Genomic DNA, 24,385 nt, shown 5'->3' on the forward strand with positions numbered 1-24,385 from the left:
GATCCCCTGAAGAAGGGAAAGGCTACCCACTCCAGTAGTCTGGCCTGGAGAATCCCATGGGCTGTACAGTCCATGGGGCCACAAAGAGTCGGACACAACTGAGAGACTTTCCCTTTCAGGTCGCAGGCCTCCATTCTAGCTGCAAAGGATGCTATGGAGAATATCTAGCATCTGTAGCATCCACGGGTCTCCCAAGTGGCACTTATGGTAAAGAATCTGCCTGCTGATGCCGGAGACATAAGAGATGGGTTCTGTCCCTAGATTGGGAAGATCCCCTGGAGGAGGGTATGGCAAACCACGCAGGTATTCTTGCCTGGAGAATCCCATGAACAGAGGAACCTGGCAGGCTACAATCCACAGGGTCACATAGAATTGCACATGACTGAAACGACTTAGCACATTAGCATGTGAGCTTCCACACTGGGGGTGGGGGGAGGTGGGTTTATAAAAAGGGTAGAGTGGATAGTGGATTCCCAAGTCTGTGTTTGGAGACAGAGTGAAGTGAAGTCACTCAGTCGTGTCAGACTCTTTGCGACCCCATTGACTGTAGCCTACCAGGATCCTCAGTCCATGGGATTTTCCAGGCAAGAATACTGGAGTGGGTTGCCAGGGGAAATAGAGAGAAAAAGATGCAAAACCCAGAGACAAAAGGGAAGATGAAAGCTGATGGAGCACCAGGCGGGAGGGGTCAGGAAAGGCAGGAGGCACATTCCTGGAAAGAACACCTGAGGGAAGGAAGGGTGAATCGGGGGCACTCTTGGAAGATGGCCTCTCTTAGCTCAGAAGGACACAGACATTGACAGACAGGATGGCACTCTGAGGGGAGGGAGTGGCAGTGCCCGGGGCCTCAAGATGCAGGACTCTGGAAGCAGGGAGCCAGGAAGTCCAGCCCAGCTTCCCTGAAGGAGGCCAGCCTGCGGGGCTTGCCACTCTGTGAGGCGGCCAGATGAAGTCACTAGCAGGTTTTCAGACATGGAACCTGTGCATTCGGGTAGCAAATCTCGATTATCTTTCTGTGATCTTTCAGGAGTCTAGCATCGACCTTCCTTTCTATCAGCTCCCGCTCTCTCTTGTAGAGGGATCCACCAGGGCTGCCTTATGGGGACCCTTATGGGGACCCTGCTGTCCAGTCTCTGACATCCCTTTGGTGTCTGTTTTCTACTGTTTGTTCTGGGAGCTCCACAGGCCAGCCCTAAAGTCTCCCTTTTGCTTCAGAAACCAGTTGCAGGTCCGTATTTGCCACAGTTGTAGCTTATATTCTCTGCTTGTTGGTCCTGATTCTATCTAGAAAACAAAACAACACTGTCTTCTACACAGGCAGTCCTTCAGTGCTCTAGCAACAGAGGATTCTCTGCAGGAAAGGTTTACTGCCCCTGATAAAGAAATACAGCTTTGGTGGCTACTGCTTATGATTGTATTCAACGTCTTAACAGTTGCACCTAGGTCAACTAGAACCCAGAAGGTTCTCCCCACACATGCTGTCAAATTAGATCTTTCTCATCCTGCCTTTTTTTTTTTTTTTTTAACACAAAGACAAATATATGGATGAACATATGTTGTTTTGTCTGCCTACTGCTCCTTCCTCTGGGGAGCCAGTCCTTCCTTATTCCCCGTGGGTCTCCTGGGGCTGTCAGTTTCAGCCTCCCACTCTATCCCCATTCACAGGGATGGAAACATGACCCATTCCTGGCCAATCATATCACCTCCTACCCCTGATGACAGCCAGAATCTTTCTCTATAACTGGAATACTAAGAAGTTGTCTGTTGCTGGTGGTCCTCAGCTAAGACAACATAAACTTGGAGTATAAGTTGCACTTTCTCCAGCTGTGAAGAGGAAGTCCATTGTAGTGGCAGAAAAGGCCAGCCCCCAGAGGAAAGCTCAGAGACCAAGAGAGAGAAGCAGAGTCCCAATGATATTCACTGGATTCCTGGGTCTAGGTTTGCAAGAGCCAATCAATACCCTTTCTGTTTAAGCTAGTTGAATCAGGTTTTTGTCACTTCCAAGTGGTAAGCCCTGAATAATAATACATTAAAAAATAGAATGCATGGCATGCACCTATCTGCACAATAGAGAAATGTAAAGCAAAAAAATCATTCCTAACCCTATTTTTCGGTTATACAGAAAATGGTGTCATATCTCATATACTGTGTGTGTGTGGTTGTGTGACTGTAAAATACCACCACAAATTCCTCCATCCAGTATGCACACCCCTCTGCAGTGTAAGTTTGCTTCTACTCCTCTCAGGGAGAGGTAGCGTTTCTTGCTCTCTGAATGTGGGCTAGCCTTGGGACTTATTTGAGCATTAGCTTGCAGCAGAGAGATGTATAAGATCTTCAGAGGCCTTCCAACTTCTGCTATTAACTTCTTAGAAGAAAGGGCCTGGTGAAGAAGCTAGGCTAACCTCCTGGGGGACAAGAATACAGGGAGGATATCAAGACAGCCCAGCCCACAGCCAGCTCCAGTGTCAGGCATGTCAGTAAAGCCATGTTGAACCTTCCAGACCAGTTCTCCCTCCCGCTGAATGCAACTGTTTGAGTCTAAACCAGCAGAATGAAACCAGCTTTGGAATGGCCTAGCTAACCCATAGAACTGTGAGAAGTAATACATCTTTGTTTTAAACCACAAGTTTTAGGGTACTTAATTATGCAACCAAAGCTAACCGAAACAGATTGTGTTCTGAATTTTTTATGTAACCACACATCGTCATTCCCCCCACATTATTAATATATTTATTAAGGTTCTTTTGTTTGCAGCCATGGGAAACCAGTTTAAAGAGAAATGCATTAGCAGGTTCCTGGGATATTTCAAGCTGTATAAGGTAAAGTTGAGGAGGGGAGAAATCAGGGCCACCATGCAGGTGTCAACAGTGGAGGTCACAAGCGTTTTTCCAGAAAACTGCCATTAACAATTAGTGTTAATGACTTCTAGACAACTACCTTCAAGTTCTCAGAACAGGATGACTCGTCCTGCTTGGGCAGCGTCTACCTGTGGATCTTTTGGTTATGATGCAGGGTGGCGCAGGACATGGAGGCAGGAGGGAAAACAGACGCAAGCTGGTGGAAATCCAGTATGGAAGCCAGAACCTAGGCCTGCTTTTTAACTGGTAATGTTTTGACTTCCCCCAACTTCTTTGCGAGGAGAGATAAGAAAGCCTTCCCAGCGATCAATGCAAAGAAATCGAGGAAAACAACAGAATGGGAAAGACTAGAGATCTCTTTAAGAAAATTAGAGGTACCAAGGGAACATTTCATGCAAAGATGGGCTCAATAAAGGACAGAAATGGTCTGGACCTAACAGAAGCAGAAGATATTAAGAAGAGGTGGCAAGAATATATAGAAGAACTGTACAAAAAAGAGCTTTACCACCCAGATAATCACGATGGTGTGATCACTCACCTAGAGCCAGACATCCTGGAATGTGAAGTCAAGTGGGCCTTAGAAACCATGACTACAAACAAAGCTAGTGGAGGTGATGGAATTCCAGTAGAGCTATTTCAAATCCTGAAAGATGATGCTGTGAAAGTGCTGCCCTCAATATGGCAGCAAATTTGGAAAACTCAGCAGTGGCCACAGGACTGGAAAAGATCAGTTTTCATTCCAATCCCAAAGAAAGGCAATGCCAAAAAATGCTCAAACTACCGCACAATTGTACTCATCTCACATGCTAGTAAAGTCATGTCAAAATTCTCCAAGCCAGGCTTCAGCAATACGTTAACTGTGAACTTCCAGATGTTCAAGCTAGTTTTCGAAAAGGCAGAGGAACCAGAGATCAAATTGCCAACATCTGCTGGATCATGGAAAAAGCAAGAGAGTTCCAGAAAAACATCTATTTCTGCTTTACTGACTATGCCAAAGCCTTTGACTGTGTGGATCACAATAAACTGTGGAAAATTCTGAAAGAGAATACCAGACCACCTGACCTGCCTCTTGAGAAATCTGTGTGCAGGTCAGGAAGCAACAGTTAGAACTGGACATGGAACAACAGACTGGTTCCAAATAGGAAAAGGAGTGCGTCAAGGCTGTATATTGTCACCCTGCTTATTTAACTTATAAGCAGAGTACATCATGAGAAACGCTGGACTGGAAGAAGCACAAGCTGGAATCAAGATTGCTGGAAGAAATATCAATAACGTCAGATATGCAGATGACACCACCCTTAAGGCAGAAAGTGAAGAGGAACTAAAAAGCCTCTTGATGAAAGTGAAAGAGGAGGGTGAAAAAGTTGGCTTAAAGCTCAACATTCAGAAAACTAAGATCATGGCGTCTGGTCCCATCACTTCATGGCAAATAGATGGGGAAACAGTGGAAACAGTGTCAGACTTTATTTTCTGGGGCTCCAAAATCATTGCAGATAGTGAACCATGAAATTAAAAGACGCTTACTCCTTGGAAGGAAAGTTATGACCGACCTAGATAGCATATTGAAAAGCAGAGATATTACTTTGCCAACAAAGGTCCGTCAAGGCTATGGTTTTTCCAGCAGTCATGTATGGATGCAAGAGTTGGACTGCGAAGAAAACTGAGTGCCGAAGAATTAGACTCTTGAGAGTCCCTTGGACTGCAAGGAGATCCAACCAGTCCATCCTATAGGAGATCAGTCCTGGGTGTTCATTGGAAGGACTGATGCTGAAGCTGAAACTCTAACACTTTGGCCATCTCATGCGAAGAGTTGACTCATTGGAAAAGACCGTGATGCTAGGAGGGATTGGGGGCAGGAGAAGGGGACGACAGAGGATGAGATGGCTGGATGGCATCACCGACTCGACGGACATGAGTCTGAGTGAACTCCGGGAGTTGGTGATGGACAGGCAGGCCTGGCGTGCTGTGATTCATGGGGTTGCAAAGAGTCGGACGCGAGTGAGCGACTGAACTGAACTTCTTTTCTTTCAAATCTGAGTTACTAACGTATCCAGGCTCCTTTTCATAAAGGGGAAGAATCTGCTCGGGACCGCTCTGGAAACTGTAACAATCAGCGCAACATTGTATACTTAGCACAAAGCAAGTCCGCCAAGGTTTTCTGTGCACCTGGGCCTCTGGGAGGGTGGGTTGGCAGTTTTCATCAATAGCTTCAAAAAAATGTTCCCTGGTGGCTCAGACGGTAAAGCGTTTGCCTGCAATGCGGGAGACCAGGGTTCGATTCCTGGGTCGGGAAGATTCTCTGGAGAAGGAAATGGCAATCCACTCCAGCACTCTTGCCTGGAAAATCCCATGGACGGAGGAGCCTGATAGGCTACAGTCCATGGGGCCGCAAAGAGTCGGACTCGACTGAGCGACTTGACTCACTCACTTACCCAAAAAATGTTTGGGGGTGTAGACAAGAAAGGAGTTACATCAAAGTACTGATAGGAGTTAAAGCCAGAGTAACAGGTGTTGTGAACAGAGGAAAGGAAGCAAGAGCCAACGCGCGCACGTGGGGTTGTTTCTGGGAAGCGCGGCCCTGGCAAGCGTCGGGAAGAGAACACACAACGTCGCTGGGTGGGCGGCTCCGTTCCCTGACGCCTCCTGATGCGGCGGGGGCCCGGGGCAGCGCCTCCCACAACCAGGCTCGTGGGCGCCTCGGGCGGGCGGGGACCTGGCTAGGGTCCTGGGCCAGCCGAGTCGCCCGCATCACACGCCAGGCGCCGAAGTCGCTGCCCCCACCGAGAGGGGTGGGGGCCGGGGACCGGGAGCGCGCGCGGGAGACGACGGCTCCCGGGACTGAGGCGGCGCCTTCCCCTACCGGTTGCTGCAGGAGCGACATCTTGCTCGGCAGGAAAGCGCTGGGAGAGCGGGCGGATCCGGGCTGCTGCGCCACTCGCGCCGAGGACCCGCCGGAGCCGCGGGGCTGGAGGTACAAGAAGGAGGTAATCGGGGCTGCCCCTCTTGCCCACACGTCCCGCTCCGGAGACCCCGAGGCCGCCCGGCTCCCCGCTCCGGAGACCCCGAGGCCGCCCCGCTCCCCGCGCCCACGCCTCCCTCTTCCACCTCCCATCCGCGGGCTCCCGCGGCCTCTGGCTTCTGAGCTCGCGAGCCGCCCTCCCAGGCGACCCCCGCGCCCTGCAGCGCGGGCCGCTCGGCCCTCCCTCGCCCCCGGGCCGCCCTCCCAGGTCTCCGCCCCCTCCCCAGCCGGGCCGCGCTCTCCCCCCGCCTCTCGCCCCACGCCCCGCCCCCACCTCCCCGCCCCCGCGCCCGCGCCCGCCTCCCACGCTCCGCCCCCAGCCCGCCGCGTCCGGGCGGGGCCCTGGGTTTAAACGTCGCGGCGGGCTGGGCTGGCGGAGGGGTGGGGCGTGCCTCTGTGTCGTGTCTTGGGCTCTGTAGGCGACCGCGCGGCGCGGAAAGCCGGGCTCCCGGGGCCGACGCGCGGCACCATGTCCCCGGGGAGCGGCGTGAAGAGCGAGTACATGAAGCGCTACCAGGAGCCGCGTTGGGACGAGTACGGGCCGTGCTACCGTGCGCTGCGCCACTACCGCCTGGGTCGCCGGCTGCTGGAGCAGGCGCACGCGCCCTGGCTCTGGGACGACTGGGGCCAGGCCGGCGCCTCGGACGACTCGGCGTCTTCGGCGTCGTCGGGCACCGGGGCCCCCGCGCCCCAGTGCGCCCCGGCCTCGCCGCCGCCGCCCGCGGAGCCCGAGGCGCGCGTAGGGCCGGAGGAGCGGGGCGTGGAGGCCGCGGGGGACGCGGAGACCAGGGACGCCGGGGACGCAGAGGACGCGGCGCTGCCAGGTACCGGGCCGGGGAGGGGGCTGCGAGGGCCAGCTCGCGGCACTGGATTTGCTCTTGCGTCTCCTGAACCGCGCAGCCGTTTCTCGCAGTGAGAGCTCAGGGCGAGCTCTTTCTTAATTTTATTTAATCCATTTTTGGTAGGCGGAGAATACGCCACCCTTGAAAACAAAATAAGGAAGGCGGCGGCCCCGCACCCGCAGTCCCACCCTGTATTTCCGTAAAGTGTGTCTCTGGGTTGAGCCAGCTGTGAACGCCGTAGACTTGCCGCTGGCGAAGTCCAGATTTTCACCAGGTAGCCTTGATGGCCTCTGGACCGCTAAACTCCCATCTGTTTATTTCTAAACGCTCATTTGTTTTATGGGAGGAGCCCAGCTTTCATTAGACGGCCAGAGGTTAGGAACTAACCTCTGTGAGCTAAGCGCATTGTCCTGTGACTGGGGCTGTTGTTTTCTGTGTTAACTCCCTGACCTGGCCGCGCTTTCCCTTGGGAATATTTTGTATTTGTTTCCACAGACTGTTGCATAAGTCCCGGCTGCTGGGAGATAATCCTTCTAAATGCCGGGTCCTCTCGGCTGCTCGCCTCCTCTCCTCCAGCTGCTGCTGTGAGCTTGGGGAGCGGCAGCTGGAAAATGGCTCTTTGGGGTGGTGCATCTGCTGCTCCCGGCGGGGCCCTGCACCTTCTCTCCTGCCGGAGGGTCGCAGAGGCGGGCTCTCGGAGAGTGGGGCGGGCCGAGTGGCCGCTGGTGCTCAGGGCCCAATTGAATGAATGCCCCAGATACAGCCTGGAGGAACCCCGTGGGGTTCTATTCTACTCTAACCTGGGCCAGGCACCACCCGACGTCACTCAGTTTTAAAGAGATCCCAGTAAGCCAAATAACTAAAATGGCCTGAGAGCTTGTCATGCATCCAGTCTCCGATCTTAGAGTATATATTTTCTTAGTCAACACTCAGAACAATTCTAAGAGGGAGGACCATTGTTTTTACCTCGTTTACCTCGATTTTATAGATGAAGCAGCAGAAGCTCAGAATCAATGATTGGTGACTATTTTTGTTTACCGCCTTGTAAGTGGTACTCTGATCAGATTTTTCTCTTGACTCTCATCCTAGCTTGTCTGTGAGATGCTGAGGAGGAGAGGAAGTTGAGTCTTGTTATTCTGTTCCCAGCTGTTCTCGGCTCATCATGTGGCAGGGCTGCCCCTCCGTCCTCACATGTTACTTGTGAATTCCCACTGATTCCTGACCTTTGCTAGAAGTTTGAATAACAGAAGATGGGGAGAGTATGGGGCACTGAGTTACTAGCTCAATTATGAGATGCACTTTATCAGACTGAATGAGCTTTTCTCTTCTTGGTTCTTCCCCTTCATTGCTTATGAAAGAGCTGTCAGTTATTTCCAGGTGTATATAAATGCAGTTTTTAGATAACATTGTAGTATGGAGTATGGGGCTTGTGTTTGTAAGAGTTCATGATTATTTTTGTTCCCTTAGAGACACCGAATCCTCCCAGGGGCTGGCTGAGGTAGTTATTTCTTCTTTCTTATTATTTCTGGTTTAGGAAGCTGGGAAGAAAAAATGTTTCTGCTTTCAGGACTCTCCATCCCAGGATCTTTTGCTTTGCTCATGCCTATCACAGCCTCTGTTCATCCCTATGTCTGGCAGGATTGAAAGTCCTTGTTTTTAAGTGGACAGAATGATGAGCACTCTTTTGAGTTTCTATGAAACATAAACATTTAGTTCTTGTCTTTACTGAAGCCATATGTACACATAGAATCATATGGTTATATATGGCTTAGTACAGAGATACAGCAGCCCTCCTCCCCCACACCAATTACCTATTCCTTAGGTGACCACTTCCCAGTCCTCTGGTTTTTCCTTGGTGTGTAATTCTGTTTTTCCAGGTAACATGGCTTTTATTAAGATTTGTTGATTTTTGTTGTTGTTGAGTTTTTAGTACCATCTATTATTGGCTTTAATTCTTTTTGTGTATGTGTGCTCAATTGCTCAGTCATGTCCGACTGTTTGCAACCCCATGGACTGCAACCTGCCAAGCTTCTCAGTCCGTGGGATTTCCCAGGCAGGAATACTGGAGTGGGTTGCCATTTCCTCCTCCAAGGGATCTTCCTGACCCAGGGATCAAACCCATGTCTCCTGCATTGACAGGTGAATTCTTTACCACTGAGCTACCTGCTGCTGCTGCTGCTAAGTCGCTTCAGTCATGTCTGACTCTGTGCAACCCCATTGACGGCAGCCCACCAGGCTCCACCCTCCCTGGGATTCTCCAGACAAGAACACTGGAGTAGGTTGCCCTTTCCTTCTCCAGTGCATGAAAGTGAAGGTGAAGTCGCTCAGTCGTGTCCGACTCTTTGTGACCCCATGGACTGCAGCCTACCAGGCTCCTCTATGCATGGGATTTTCCAGGCAAGAGTACTGGAGTGGGGTGCCAATGCCTTCTCCCTGAGCTACCTGGGAAGCCCTTAATTCTGTTTAGTGGTCTCCTAACCCATACATCTGGTCCGTCCTCACCCTTCTGGTATAGTCATCATAGAATTAGTTAGATTCACTTAGGGCCCGTTGAAGAGGTTGCTTAGAGCTACCCTGCATTGTTTGCTGTGATTCCCTTTTCTTCTGTTGCAATATGACCAACACATCAGGTTCACTGCCACCCTCCCCATCTTAAGACATCCCTCCCAGGGCCTCTGACCTACTTCCACCTGGCCTGCGTGCTGCTCTGGCAGCCTGCTGCCTTGTTTCATCTTGGGAGGGCTCTTGGCCGCCACCCCAGGGACTCCCTGCCTTCCCTCTTGGTAGGACCCTCTGTTGTGTGCCTCTCACATCATCTTCCTGCCTGGTTTATCCTCTCCTGGCAGAGATTATCTTCTAGTACCTTCCTGAGAAAGGGTGTGTGAGAGGCTTAATTTTCTGAGATCTTGCATGTCAAAAGATTCTACCCTCACAATTCAGTAAGTTTGTGAATAGGCATGAAATTCTAGGTTGGAAGTTTTTGTCTCTAAGAAATCTGGAGGCAGTGCTGTCTGGTACTGGGACTTCTGTAGTTGCTGTTATACTCCCGTGTCGTTCTCACTCTTAATCCCTCATGGATAACATATTCCCTCCTCTGGAAGTTTCTAGGGTCTTCTCTTTGTCCTCTGTGTTCTGAAAATTATCCTCTGTCTAGGCCTGTTTTCCTCTAATGTGCTTCAGGAATCCTTGCAATCAAACTCCTATCTTGTAATCCTGGGAAGTTTTCTTGTTTTCTTATTACTATTATTTTTTTCTCTTTTCTTTCTGAACTCCTTAGTTGGATGCTGGACTTTACAAATATATCCTCTAATTTTCTACTTTGGCTTCCAATCCATCTGTCTTAAGAACTGATGAATTGTTTTCTGGGTTTTCCTTCCTTCTCTCCTTCTTTTAATCCTCTTTAAAAAATAGTATTCTGTTCTTGATTTGTACGTATAGTATCCTCACTTGTCCTGCTGAGGACTAGGAATTTTTAGTTTTTGCATGTTTCTTTGGCACAGGTTTCCCCTCCCTTTATCTGGATGTGTGTGTGTTTTAATTTAATTTGTAATCCTGTATTTCAAGTTAGCAGCTTTCCTCAAATGTCTAATGATTCTTGGCTTCTTGTTCTTATTTAAGAGATGGTACTAAAAAGCTGTTGGGAAGTTGCCTGTGTGTGGGGTGTAGGTGTGGGAATGCTTGTTCACTGTGAAATGCCTTCTCTCTGTAGCCAACACGCTTTCAAGAGTGTCTAGAATGTCTCCAATTCATTTTCTTCACATTTCTTTTTAAATTAAATTTTAGTTTTAAACCAGTTATGCATATGCATAATTTTAAAAAATATGCTTAAAATGAAAAAGTAATCTTGGCCCATTCACCACCCATGCCCCTTGCTCCCTGGAGTAACTCTTTACCTTTCTTTTCAGCGCTGTGGCCAGTGATTGTCTCATTCAGACTAATGCTGGCTTTTTTATTTTGAAAATTGTATATTGACTTCCCATAATGGGAGATGATTTAGTTTAAGATCTTAGCTTGGCTATTGCTCAAACCCTCCCTTCTTCCCACCTAGACATACGCAAGCACCTCTTTTGTCCCACAGTATTAACTATATGACTATTTCAGTTAAGTACTATTCTATATTTGGATGATCATGGCTCTGTGTTATTTGCAGATAATCCATACAGTACATTTTGATTATATTTTCTTTGTTATTTATGTTTTCCCTAGAGGTAATTGTTGCTTTACTTGTATATTTGCTTTTTTTTTTTTCTCTTATAATGTAGCCAGAAATAGTCTGGTGGGACTGTAAAACTTGTTATATGCCAGGCACGTTAGGTGCTCTATTTGTTGCATTATCTTCCTTGGGGAAGTAATTTTGGGGAGCCCTTGACGCTCTTGTTTTAATTTAGACTTTATGCTGTCCAGGTCTGACACTGCTGTCATGCTGGAACTTCTCTTCATGTTTGCCGAGTGTTCTTTTTGCTTTCCTCCTTTATCTGATCCCTGTTCTAGAAGCCTCCAATCTCCCTTCCTTTTGGTGGAGCATATCTTCTGTAAGTCCTGAGAAATGTTGAAAGGGAAGTAAAGGTTTTGTCACCTTGAAGTCTAAAAATGCCTTTATCCAAGGCTGGATTGCCATTTGGGCAAGACCGAGACTTCCTGGGTTAGATACTTCAGTATTTGAAGGTGTTATATTGAATCCTAGGTTTTGGTCTTATTGTTGAGAAGTACCATGTCATCTGACACTTCTTTTGTATATGTGACCTTTTTCTCTTTTGAAGTTTTAGGACAGTCCCTTTATCCTAGGTATTCTAAAATACTATGTGTCATTTTTCATTCATTGGGCTGAAAACTTGGTGGGACTTTTTATTTAGGTTTTTAAAAAGCTTATTTTAGGCCACACCTCATGGCATGGCATGTGGGATATAGTTTCCTGACCAGGGATTGAGCCCATACTCCCTGCCTTGGGAGCACAGAGTTAACCACTGGACTGCCAGGGGAATCCCTTAGTGAGCCTTTTAAATCTAGAAACATTTATTTTCAGGCACTGTTTAAAATAATTGCTGTTCTGAGGACTTCCTTTGTGGTCCAGTGGTTATGACTCAATGCTGCCATTGCAAGGAGTATGGGTTTGATCCCTGGTCAGGGAATTAAGATCCCACATGCCATTCAGAGAGGCCAAAAGACATTTTAAAAACTTTTTTTTAAAATTTTCTATTCATTTTTTTCTTGATAGTTATTTTTAGCTGGTTTGTATACCTCCTGGAGCAAACCTCTAGTATTTTTATTTATTCATTTATTTTTGAAAGATTGGAACTTTGGTTTTGTTTTGAGAATGCTTCAATTTTATCTTCTAAATTTTGCTGAAATTTTAAATTCTACCATTCTGGTTTTTAATTTCAAAGAGATTGCTTTTTGTCCCAAATGTTCTTTTAAAAATTAACAAAAAATAGCGTCCCTTTCTCTAATTCCCCCTCCACTCCCCCCTGACCCACCCACCCTCGCCAAGCCATAAATATCCTTTGAGAGCTCTCTTATAGTCCAAGCCTAGTTTTTTCCTCTATATTTTGGTCTTTTTCTTATTAAAGGATGTACTCGAATGCTTGCTTTTAGCCTATCTGCTTATTTAAGAGGGAAGCTTAAAGGGCTTTTTGAGAGCTGTGTGCATGGAGGAGCTTGTGACTGTAAATTGTAGGGGGACTCTGCTGCTTTTCTGGGGGCTGCCCACATCAGCACCCGCCTGTTCCTGTGTAAGCTTACCAGACACTGCTCCTCCATCCTCCTGCCTGGGAGGGCCCGAGCCTGGCTGTCAGCATCCTGGGAACAGAGCTGGGGGAAAGGAGGAGGAACCCCATTCTTTACCATGCCATCCTGTTTTCATCCTGCCCCCCTCACTTCTCCTGTGCCTTCTGCCTGCTGGTCCTCTTCCTTTAGGGACCTGGGCTATGGGGTGGGGTGGGCGAGCAGCCACGGGCCTTGAGGACCACAGGAAGGACTGTTGAGGGAGTATCCATTGCTGCACAACAGGCTTAACCTGGAAACTAGTACTTCAGGTTCCAGTTCTCAGCTGTGAGCTCATGGTTTCTATAAATTAGAATTTGGCCAAGGCACAGGGTGTGCCTTATCTGTGCTGTGTGCTGACTGCAGCTGTCTGCTAGGACACTTGCAGGTGACTTCTTCATGTGCCTGGCCCTTCTCATCACTTGAAGGCTGGCCTCCAACAGTGAGCATTCCTGAGAGAGAGCTGGGCAGCTGCTGTATTGCCCATCATGACTTATTTCCAGGAGCCATGTGGCACCTCTTTCACCCCATTCTCTGCTCACAGAAATCTGCCCAGGTTCAAGGGCAAGCAGCATGGACCCTGGTTCTCAGCCGAGGCACATCCTTGTTAAGCTGTCATTGGAGCACATGGCCTGGGGCACTGACTGGGCCTAGCCTTCTGGGAAGTCTGGTGCCTCAGTGCCAGTTACGGCATGGCTCCACGGCGTCCTGTGGGCCCTTCTCCAGCAGGGAGTTTGCATCATTCTGCTGAATCCCGTGAGTCATTTCTACATCTTCATCCCTTTGCACCTTCCAAAATTTGTCTGGTGTCGCTGGCTGCTTGCTTGTCGTCCCTTCCCTCTTTGGCCTTTGTTCCTTCACTTTAGTGGCTTTGGAGAGGAAGGGACTATAATCTTGTGTCACCAGTGCACATTTAACCTGATGACCTCCTTTGCTCTGTTTTTACTTATCTTTATTTTTTACCCTCTTTCTTTATTAGTCTTGCTAGGGGTTTGTGAATTCTGTTCATTTTTGTTCCATGTCGGTTTTGTTTATTATGTGTTTATTAGTTCACGATTTTTCCCCTTAGTTTCATTTTTTAGTGCTTATTTTTATAATTTTTTAACATCCTTTTTTATTTTAAATTTATTTTTATTTTTGGCTGTGGGTTCTTGCTTGCTGCATGGGTGTTTCTCTAGCTGCGGCAGTGGGGCTGTTCTTCATTGCCGTGGGCAGGCTCCTCGTTGCAGTGGCTTCTCTCTTTGTGGGGCACAAGCTCTAAGGCTCAAAGGTTTCGGCTGCTGTCCCACGCGGGCTCTGCAGCTGGGGCTCCCAGACTCGAGAGCACCGGCTCAGCAGTTGAGGTGCACAGGCTTAGTTCCTCTGTCACGTGTGGACTGTCTTCCTGGACTGGGATTAAATCCATGTCTCCTGCATTGGCAGGCGGAGTCTTTACCACTGAGCCACCAGGGAAGCCCTTTTTATAACATTTTAAGATGGATGCTTATTATTGGTTATTTTTTTCTTCCCTTGCCTTTTTTTCTTTTTGATATATTGATTTAAGGCTCTAGATTTACTTCTGATTACTGCTTTAGCTGCATCATACTTAATGAAGAAATTTAGAAATATTTCTAATAAGAATGGAATTATGCTCTCTATCACCATTACTTTTTTATTTTTAAAAATTGTGGTAAACACACAACACAAATTATCATTTTAACAATTTTTAAGTGTATAGCTCAATGACATGGAGAACATTTACATTTTTGTGAAACCATATGATTTATTTTTGACCCATGCATTATTTAGAAATGTTTTTAAGCAAAGGGATATAGTAGGAGTATGAGATTGACAGATAAAAACTACTCTGTATAAAACAGATAAGCAACAAGGATTTACTGTCTAGCACAAGGAACGATATTGAATATCTGATAATAACCTACAGTAGAAAGTGACCTGAAAGAATATATCTGTATAACTGAATCACTTTGCTGTAACCTAAAACTAATACCATATTGTAGTTCAATTTAAGAAAAAAAACAGAAATGTTAATTTTATAACTGGAGATTTTATTTATCTACTGGCCATGCCACGAGACCCACAGGATCTTAGTTCTCTAACCAGGGACTGAACTCTGAGCCTCAGTGGTGAAAGCATGGGGTTCTGACTACTGGACCGCCGGGGAATTCTCCTCTAGCTGGAGATTGTACAAGATACTTTTGCTGTTGTATCTAGCTTAATTAGGGCTTCCCTGGCGGCTCAGCGGTAAAGAATCCATCTGTGAGCAGGAGATGGGAATTTGATTCCTGGGTTGGGAAAATCCCCTGGAGGAGGGCATGGCAACCCACTCCTGTCTTCTTGCCTGGAGAATCCCATGGACAGAGGAGCCTGGCAGACTTTATAGTCCAAAGGTTTGCAAAGAGCTGGACATGACTCAAGTGGCTGAGCATGAGCACGATCTAGCTTAATTGCACAGGAGTCAGAGAATACATACTGTATGATTCCAGTTTTGTGACTACATTAAGATTTTCTTTATAGCTTTGGCTGGGTAAATTCTTGTAAATGTTCCGCATGTGCTTGATAAGATTGTGTATTCTGTGGTTTTCAGTGCAGTATTCTGTATGTACCCATTGGGTCAAATGTGTTAATTTTGTTCAAATAGTTTAAAAAAATCAATCTGTTCAAGTCAAACTTTGTAATGACGGGCAGTTTCTCTGTCTGGACCATGAAACATGCTAACCATGAGCCACATGTTTGAGCACTTGAACTCTGGTATAACTGAGGAAGTGAAAATTTGTTTCTAGCTAATTTTAATTAATATAAACTTGAATTTAAGTCACCTCTGCTTCGTGGCTTTTGTAATGAACAGCATAGTCCTAAATCAAGGCTGAGTTGATTTTTGTCAGTTACTGAGAAAGGTGCTATTAGAATCTTCCACAATAACTGGTGATGACACTGTTTTTATTTGCCTGGAAATGGCTTTATTTAAAACTTTGAATAGGATTTTGAAACATATATACACTTATCTTGTACCAGGCACTGTTTCAAGAGCTTTATATGTATTAATTTTATAGTGATAAGTTCTCTCCTGTGTTTTCCATCTTTTTTTCCTGCTACAGGTATTTTTGAGCTTGTGTTCCTTCTTTAAATACATGTTAGTTTTATGGTCTGTCAGTGATAACCCCATTTCCCCAAGTCTCTCGCTCCTGCTGGACTTCCTTGTCTTGTCTCCTGAGTGACTGGTCATCATCCCCAGGACACTCACTGTTGGTGTTCAGAAAATTATCTGTAGGAATAATCTGAGACCCAGGCTCCCTAGAGAGGATTTTAGTTTCTTGTGTTGGATACTGGTGGACACTGCTGTTTTTAATGTCAGAACGTTCAGTGATCCATGGTGAGGAGATCACTGGGGTCCCCCTGATCTGCAGCCTGCTGTGACCTGGCTCTCCCTATCGCCTGTGCTCCTCTCGGTCATGTGAGACAGCCTGACTGCCCAGACCCAACTCTTTTATAAAACTTGTGTAAATATTTTATCTTATGTTCCTTTATTTTATTTAATTGTGATGCAGCACACCTAACATAGCACTTAACCATCCAGTTTTTTAATTGAGGTATATTTGATTTATATGTTTCAGGTTTACAGCATGAAAGTCAAAGTTGCTCAGGCGTGTCCAATTCTTTGCAACCCCATGGAATTTTCCAGGCTAGAATACTGGAGTGGGTAGCCTTCCCTTCTTCAGGGGACCTTCCCAACCCAGGGATCAAACCCAGATCTTCTGCATTGCAGGTGGATTCTTTACCAGCTGAGCCACCAGGGAAGCCCAGGTATACTGGAGTGGATAGCTTATCCCTTCTCCAGTGGATCTTCCCAACCCAGGTATTGGACCGGGGTCTCTTGCATTGCAGGCGGATGCTTTACCAACTGAGCTATCAGGGAAGCCCTGGTGTACAACATAGTGATTCACAATTTCCATCTAGAGTTAGACTAAGTGTTGGCTGTATTCCCTGTGCTGTGCAATGTACCCTTGTAGCTATGCGTGTTTACATAGCAGTTTGTGACTCTTAAGCCCTAGAATGTCCAGTCTTGTTTTGTCCTCATTCTCCCGCCCTCTCTGTAGAATTTGGCTCTGTTGATTGCTCTGTCCTTTTCTGAACATCCTTCCCCACCTTCTCTCCTGGAAGCTTCTAGACTTTGCTGGCTGTTCTTTTCCCTGGCTCCCTCTCTGGCTCTCCTCATCCCTTCTACCGACTCAGTAGGTGCTGGTGTCCAGGGGGCCAACCTCTGCTCCCCTTCTGCTGACTCTGTTCCTTCTGGGGGGTCTGCTCTGCATCTGAGCCTCAGCCCCCACCCACCTGCTTATGACTCTTTCCAATTCCACATTCTCTTTAGGGCCCCTGATTAAGGGTCCTGCTGTGGCCTGCTTGGTGGTCCTAGGGGTGTCTCATACCTGAGTCATCAAGTACCCTTTCCCCATCCTTGATGGCTTTCTGCTGGAGAATAGTGTGACCATCCACTCCCAACCCCTGTAGGGGCCCAAGATTCCTCTTTGCCTCCCAGCATTTGCTTTGTGTCTGTCACCCACTCAGCTGCCTGTCTAGCCCTCTGTGGCTCTCTGGAGAGGCCAGGGTACCACCTCCCAGTTCACAGGTGCCCAGATGAGTCTGAGCACCAGCCAGGTATGGTGGGCACTATCTCCTTTTCTCCCTGTTTGGCCCCTGCCAGCATTGCCCCCTACCCTGGGCTCTCCATCTTTTCTGCCCCCACCTCTTTGGGGGCAAGTTTGTTGCTAGATGCCTCATTCCTGAAATGCAGATAGGACCATAGCATTTTTCAGCCTAAAATCCTTCAGTGATTCTTCTTCATTGTTAGGAAAAAATAAAACTCCTGTGTTTGGCATAGAAGGTCTCTATTTCCCCACTGCTACCCACTCATGCCTTCAACCATAGACTCCCTATGTACCTGTCATTTTTAATTATTCTTTCTTCTCTTCATGTCTTTGTAGAAGCCAGTTCCCCACTTGCTGGAATTCTCTTTCCTAATCTCTCCTTGGTTGGCTTCAGCTTGTCCCGTGAACCAAATCATTATCATCTTCTGTGGACATGCTCCCTGGAAGGTCTGAGTTAGACATATGGGGGCTAGAGAGGAAGAGAAGGAAACGAATCCCTGAAGATGAGTTGTTTCCCCCTCTCTCAGTGTCGTAACTGTGCCAGGCATGGACCCCCTTCTACTTCCCGTTGTCTTGGTCCTGATGGGCTCTTTCCCTTCTACCTAGATCCAGGGGAGGGAAGAGGATGAGGTGTGGACACATCACTCAGAAGAGTGAGTGATGAGGGGACTTGGGGTCTCAGGATTCAGTGGAAGACTGGCATCTCACGTGTCCCCAGACAGCCTGAGTGCTGGGTTTATAGATATGGTGCAGAGCCGTGCGAAGCGCTGAACCCCAGGGCTGGACGTGTGCTGTCTACTCCTTAAAATGCTTAATAATAAAGGAAATGATTTGGTAGATAAAGGTCATTGCTGAAGACAGAAATGCAGGTGATGTGTCAGGGTTCACACATGTGCACTGTGTCTGGATTACATGGATGTCATCAGGGAAGTGTTCACTATGAGTGAAGGACATGAGTATGTCCTAAAAATGATGGGGTTTGGGAATAGGAACCTGTAAAATCACCACCTAGAGCCAGTTTCTGGAGCCTCGGGAGCAAGGGGTTTTCTACAGGTTTGAGCAAGGGGGTCTGTAAAGTGGTGCCCTGGATGTACAAGGAGCTCTTTCAGTTCAGTTCAGTCGCTCAGTCGTGTCCGACTCCTTGCAACCCCGTGAATTGCAGCACGCCAGGCCTCCCTGTCCATCACCGACTCCCGCAGTTCACTGAGACTCATGTCCATCAAGTCAGTGATGCCATCCAGCCATCTCATCCTCTGTCGTCCCTTCTCCTCCTGCCCCCAATCCCTCTCAGCACCAGAGTCTTCCAGTGAGTCAACTCTTCGCATGAGGTGGCCAAAGTTTCAGCCTCAGCATCGTTCCTTCTAAAGAACAGAGATAAAACATAGGTTCACTAGGGCTTTACACAAGGAATACAACCTGTATAAGATCACAGAAGATTATAAGGTCATATAGGATTATACAAATGGTTATAAAAATAATGATTGGACAGTCATAAAGGGTAATCAGGGGAAATAGCTGTGTTCTGGAGTGTGTCCTGAATATCTGAGTACACCTCAGGTGTGCAATCCATTCCCCACCAGAGTTTTACCAGCCTTGCTGCCAGATTTAGGACTGTGTAGGCCAGGGGCCCTGGTTCATGTTGTCATGAATAAGAGCCCTCTTCCCGGCTCCTCCCCCTGGGTGCACCCAGTTGTACATGGAGGTGCGGAGCTATGGAAAACGCTGCTTATTGTGATGGAGGGCTTTTCATGTTAAGGTCACCAGCCAGCTCTTATAAGGAGCTCGGGAGAGCTGAAAGGAGCATTTTCCATAGTTTTGGAGCATGACAAAGCAGTACAATCCTGAAGCTCTAGTTGAGTAACTTAAAAACTAACCTTTTGCAGCTGGTGAATGATTGTCACAAATCCAGGTCTGTCCCTGAAGCAAGATGGTAAAATGACTGGATTTATCATGGGGAAAGCGATTAGGCCCAGTGTTTTCTAGCCTTTTAGCTTTTAGTATTCAGTTGAGACTCGTAATCTCAGAATGCGAATGATGGTTGTTACTTTTGAATAGGCTTGGTTCAATCTTGGTATTTACTGTTGATTTTAAAATGGGACAGACTAACTTGTTTCTGTCTGTCCATTTTAAGTGAAACATGCAGAATCGAGCTGTAAGTAAAAAAGTTACTGACTTAATTAGGCATTATGAATTTTCCATCCCAGATATTTAAATTGTGTGTAATTATATGTATACCTGAATTTAAAGCATTCATCCTGTCTTTTCTCCTTTTTCAAAAAGCACTGCCAGTGAAAGATGTAGAAGAGAAGCCTGAACAACAGATCCGGGTGAGAGGCCCTGAGAAAGCAGCCGGCAGCACCGACCCTCAGCCACCACCAAGTGCCTTAGCTGCCCGAGGAGGCAGGAGAACCAAGAGTCCCCAGAGGTCATCCGGGAGAATAAAAGAACACAGGCACCCGTTTGCCCTCTACGGGTGGGGAGAGAAACAGACGGATACAGGAAGCCAGAAGACTCACAACGTCTGTGCTTCTGCCCCCACGCACGAGGTAGGTGCCAGTGAATGGGCTTTTCTGCTTTCCCCTGGAGGGTGGGGTTGGCCTGGCCGTCACTGGCTGTCATACCTGTGGTTGCTGTGATGTTTCGGGACATGGTAGGTCTCAGATGGGCCAAGAAAAGCCCAGGACTGGGCATCTGATCACAAACAGGATGCAGGAAGTTAGCTGCCTAGAGATTGGGGTTTTGCTGGGAGTTAGCTGGTAGCTGGAAGGTTTTACTGACACCAAGCCAGGTATGCAGATGACATCACCCTTATGGCAGAAAGTGAAGAGAAGCTAAAGAGCCTCTTGACGAGTGAAAGAGGAGAGTGAAAAAGTTGGCTTAAAGCTCAACATTCAGAAAATGAAGATCATGGCATCCGGTCCCATCACTTCATGGGAAATAGATGGGGAAACAGTGTCAGACTTTATTTTTTTGGGCTCCAAAATCACTGCAGATGGTGACTGCAGCCATGAAATTAAAAGACGCTTACTCCTTGGAAGGAAAGTTATGACCAACCTAGATAGCATATTCAAAAGCAGAGACATTACTTTGCCAACAAAGGTCTGTCTAGTCAAGGCTATGGTTTTTCCAGTGGTCATGTGTGGATGTGAGAGTTGGACTGTGAAGAAAGCTGATGCCAAAGAATTGATGCTTTTGAACTGTGGTATTGGAGAAGACTCTTGAGAGTCCCTTGGACTGCAAGGAGATCCAACCAGTCCATTCTAAAGGAGACCAGTCCTGGGTGTTCATTAGAAGGACTGATGCTGAAGCTGAAACTCCAGTACTTTGGCCACCTCATGCGAAGAGTTGACTCATTGGAAAAGACCTTGATTCTGGGAGGGATTGAGGGCAGGAGGAGAAAGGGACGACAGAGGATGAGATGGCTGGATGGCATCACTGACTCGATGGATGTGAGTTTGGGTGAACTCTGGGAGTTGGTGATGGACAGGGAGGCCTGGCGTGCCGCAATTCATGGGATCGCAAAGAGTCAGACACGACTGAGTGACTGAACTTAACTGAACTGAACTGGTAGCTGGAAGGTTTTACTGACACCGAGCCAGGTGGAGAAGGGGCAGGACACGGGGCTCTCAAGTTCCTGGGGCCCAGGAGGTATAGCCAAGGGGCACAGCCAGGGCTGGCAGCTGCCGGTCTAGATTTGCCTCTGGCCTCCTGAGAAGCTCCTGCTCTGTTGGACTTAATAACTGGCATCTCATGCCTTGTTGCTGTCTGTCTATCCGATCACATCTCCTGTGTTTCTCCACAACTATCTAGACTCCTATTTTCTCTTTGGATTAAATTAGAGTGCATGTCCCCTGCTCATCCTTCCCCCAAGGTTTAGTTCTCCTTGGACTCAGGCCTGGCCTGTCCCCATGCAAAGACCTGAGAACAAGGCAGACGAGGGCGCCTCACGTGTGGGCTCATAGAGCAATGATTGTGTTAGTGCTAACAGCATCCACCAGCCCAAAGCAAAGAGAGGGTGAAGAGAAGCAGAGGTGCAGGCTGTTTGAATTCTCATTAAATACCGCAGTCCAAGTTTACCAAACAGACTTCTGAACTCTAGCAGATAGTGTTGTTTGGAGTGATATTTGAGATAACAGAGTTGTCCTCTGGCAGTCCTGTGGAGTTGAATGGGGTTCATTAAACATCTTAGGTGGTGAAATCTTGAAATTTGTTAGTATTTTGCTATAAAATACATAAATTCCTTCAATGGAATACTTATTCTTGCTTAATGCAAAGGAGTTCCAATCCTTTTCCAGAGCCAGTTTCTTAAGGCACATGTAGATTAGTTGCTTACCATTTAAACTGAAATTTAGTCCGGTGGACATTTTCTGTTGCCTAGTTTCTGTATTGCTGACAAATGGGTAAGACAGAACTCAGGGGAATGGCTCTTCTGGAGAAACTTTTATTCACAGAAGTCCTGAATATGGCGATACTGACTTGCCTCTGCCCTGCTGCAGGTGACCTGGAGGAAGCTTCATTGTGAATATTCTGGAAAATTAGTGCCAAAGCCACTTGAGTGACTGTTCATTCATTCTGACTCCCCTTAGATCCATGAATCAGCATTGCGAGCCAAGAGCAGAAGGCAGCTGGAGAAGAGGAGGCTGGCAGCTCAGAGGCAGCGGGCTCACTCTGCTGATGTGGAGAAAAATAGGCGGGTCAAGCCTGCTTCCTCAGAGAACCCGTGGATGACAGAGTATATGAGATGCTACTCTGCCAGAGCTTGAGGGAAGGAACAGCTGCTTGGACAACCTCTTTTTAAAAGTGTAAATGAAAGAAAAGAACAAGACAAAAACTATCAAAAGAAATTGGACACAGGTTTAAGAAACCAACTGATTATGCAAGATTTTTCTTGGGGAATTTCCAAAAGATTGTCTCTTTCGATGAATCCTGGTCACCTACCTCAGCAGTAGGGTGGCAGCTGAAGCCATAGAAACTTGCTTACTTATGAGGAGAATTCCCTAAATCTTTGATATTCTTCTAAGGGTTTTGTTTTAAAGCATCTCAATCTTTTAAGATACTGACACCAAATGCCTTTAAATGGCTGACAGATTCTTAACTTCAGTATCTGTGCTCAGTTTAGGTGAAGCCTGTTTCCCTCCTGTTCTGAACAGCTTCTCAGATTCCACAGCTGGTAAGGTCACGCCAGCTTGCCACAGAAGATTCCTTTTCCTTATGTGTAGTTTGCTTTGAACATCAAGTTAAAAGTGAGTTTCAACACTACTTTTGATTCCATGTATAGTGAAAGTATTGTAGAACATTGGTAGTTCCTAAACAATTAAATGTTTTCTGCGTTTCAGTTCGAGTACCACTTCATGTGGACTGTGATATTTAAGAACTATCTGGGCTGGGTGAGGGTCATCTTTTCTCTTTAAATTGTCATCTAGGCACATATTAATAGTTTAGTTCAAGTGCATTCCAGTAAATGAAGTGTTTAGAAGTAGTACTGAAGTTTCTTTTGAGTCAAAGACTCACTTTTTAATTAAGATTTTTTAAGGACACTTAATGGGGTACCAGTCACTTGTTGCAGCCTGGCCTTTTGGCACTCACCCACTGTGGACTTTGCCTTTTCTAGAAGAGTTTAGCAATGATACTTACAATTTAAAATCTGAAATTTCACTTAGTAAATTGAGATTGTCTTGCTTACTGGGGATGGGGGACAGATTTTAAGCTACCGATTAGAGATGTGGATCACCCCTACTTTTCTCCTCCATGGAACTTACCAATAACAAAGCCTTGATGATGTACATTGTTCAGACTTTTGGTTGAAATACATTCATCATAGGTTCCTAGCTGGTAGATTTTGTATAGAAGCTAATGTGAGGGGATGCTGCTGTGTGTATGGGCATAGATGTGAGCATTTCAGTGAAGTGTTTCCTTCTCTCCAGCACATTTGCTTTTGGGGTAGAAAGTGGTTTTGAGAAGCATTTTTTCCATTTAGTAGAGACAGGAATCTACAGTAAGGATGAATGCTAAATTCCTGATAAGAGAGAAAAAAGTTCTTTGCCAGCTTACCATGTAGAGATGTGTGAATGAAAATTTGGTGTTTGATGTGCATTTGAGCATTTCCTTGATATTTTTACTCTGGGTCTTTGAAGTATTTCTACAAAAATGTTTCATTCCATGTAAAATCGTCACACAGTATCATCTTACACAATCATATTAAGCTTTGCAAATTCTTATTGAAGAATCATGAGCTTTTTAAAAAAAACTTAAAATATTTGCATTATTTTGAGGTGAATATATAGAGAGCTCTCCTAGTCACTACGATGTATGTTTAGTAAGAGAAAGGTCTATGTGTTGTCCAAAATGTCCTTGCTAGGGATTCTAGTGAATCTTGCTGTTATTATAATCCTTAAATACTGCAGGTACCTAAAGATGAAATTTCTGTGGTAATGTGGTAGTGGAAACTGTTCCTTTAAAACCACTTTCTGCATGTATAGTTTCAACCACCAGCTCCAGTGTTCTGTTCCCATTGTAGCCTACAGTCTTAGGAAGAGGCTGTGTGGGGAGTAGCTCAGGTCTACACTGATGGACTGCCTTAGAAACCCGACCCCTCAAGGCCCTGAGCAAGCCAGACTCTCTCCTTTAAAACACAGACTTGTATTTAATATGCTTAATTACTACTGCAAACTCCACATGCAGATCTGGAAGAACCTAGAGGGTGATATTGGCCAGTATTTCCCCCCTTTTAAGTAGAGGACCAATGAACAAGATTTTTTAAAGTGTTTTTAAAAAACACTTTTAATGTGCATGAACAATGAATGAGTCAATATGAAGTAACTGCGAGTCCCCTTCCTGTGTCCAAGCCATTAGTTGGTTAGGGTTTCATTTTGTTCTTTTAGGGGTAAAGATGATCTTTTGAACCTACAAAAATTTTTAAGTTGAAACAACTTGATGTCCTACTTTTTTCCTTCTCACTAATGTCATTGAGATCATGTTCTTATTCCTTAAGACAGCTTATGAAACAGCGAGGTAATTTAAAATTGCCTTTCACGTTGAAAAGTTTGAAACTGAGAATCCAGTGATATTTAAAATATAGATTGAAATAACTGCTGCATAAGAGTCTCCTTTTAAAATTTTAGTTTTTAAGTTCTTAATTAAAACAACTTGTTGTAACATGTTTTCTGTGTTTACTAAAAGCAATAATAAAATATTAAGTAACACCTGAATACTTCTGGACTGAGGTGAATGAGAATAGGAATCTGTCCTTTTTCTTCTTTT

At 46.3% G+C, this 24,385-nt stretch overlaps 2 protein-coding genes across 2 annotated transcripts in view; one reads left to right on the plus strand and one right to left on the minus strand.

Moving 5' to 3' along the window:
• The first annotated feature begins 6,346 nt into the window (after positions 1-6,346).
• CCSAP (centriole, cilia and spindle associated protein) lies at positions 6,347-24,327 on the plus strand. The gene is made up of 3 exons (XM_068981675.1): positions 6,347-6,701; positions 19,406-19,671; positions 21,712-24,327. The coding sequence occupies exons 1-3, from the start codon at positions 6,347-6,349 to the stop codon at positions 21,886-21,888; spliced, it is 798 nt and encodes a 265-aa protein (XP_068837776.1). The 3' UTR covers positions 21,889-24,327.
• The window catches only part of RAB4A (RAB4A, member RAS oncogene family), a 70,701-nt gene continuing 64,703 nt past the window's right edge, over positions 18,388-24,385 (minus strand). Inside the window, exon 8 of the mRNA XM_068981677.1 lies at positions 18,388-18,486. The gene's annotated coding sequence lies outside the window, so the exon portion shown is untranslated. The remainder of the gene's footprint in view (positions 18,487-24,385) is intronic.

The sequence above is a fragment of the Capricornis sumatraensis genome, chromosome 10, assembly GCF_032405125.1.
Source record: "Capricornis sumatraensis isolate serow.1 chromosome 10, serow.2, whole genome shotgun sequence".
In the NCBI taxonomy this organism is placed as follows: Eukaryota; Metazoa; Chordata; class Mammalia; order Artiodactyla; family Bovidae; genus Capricornis; species Capricornis sumatraensis.

What these genes read in the sequence shown, in the direction of transcription:
- CCSAP (XM_068981675.1), top strand. Translation starts at nt 6,347, where the DNA reads ATGTCCCCGGGGAGCGGCGTGAAGAGCGAGTACATGAAGCGCTACCAG. An exon ending in AGAGGACGCGGCGCTGCCAG is followed by an intron (nt 6,702 to 19,405) that starts GTACCGGGCCGG and finishes TTTTTCAAAAAG; the next exon opens with CACTGCCAGTGAAAGATGTA. An exon ending in CTTCTGCCCCCACGCACGAG is followed by an intron (nt 19,672 to 21,711) that starts GTAGGTGCCAGT and finishes GACTCCCCTTAG; the next exon opens with ATCCATGAATCAGCATTGCG.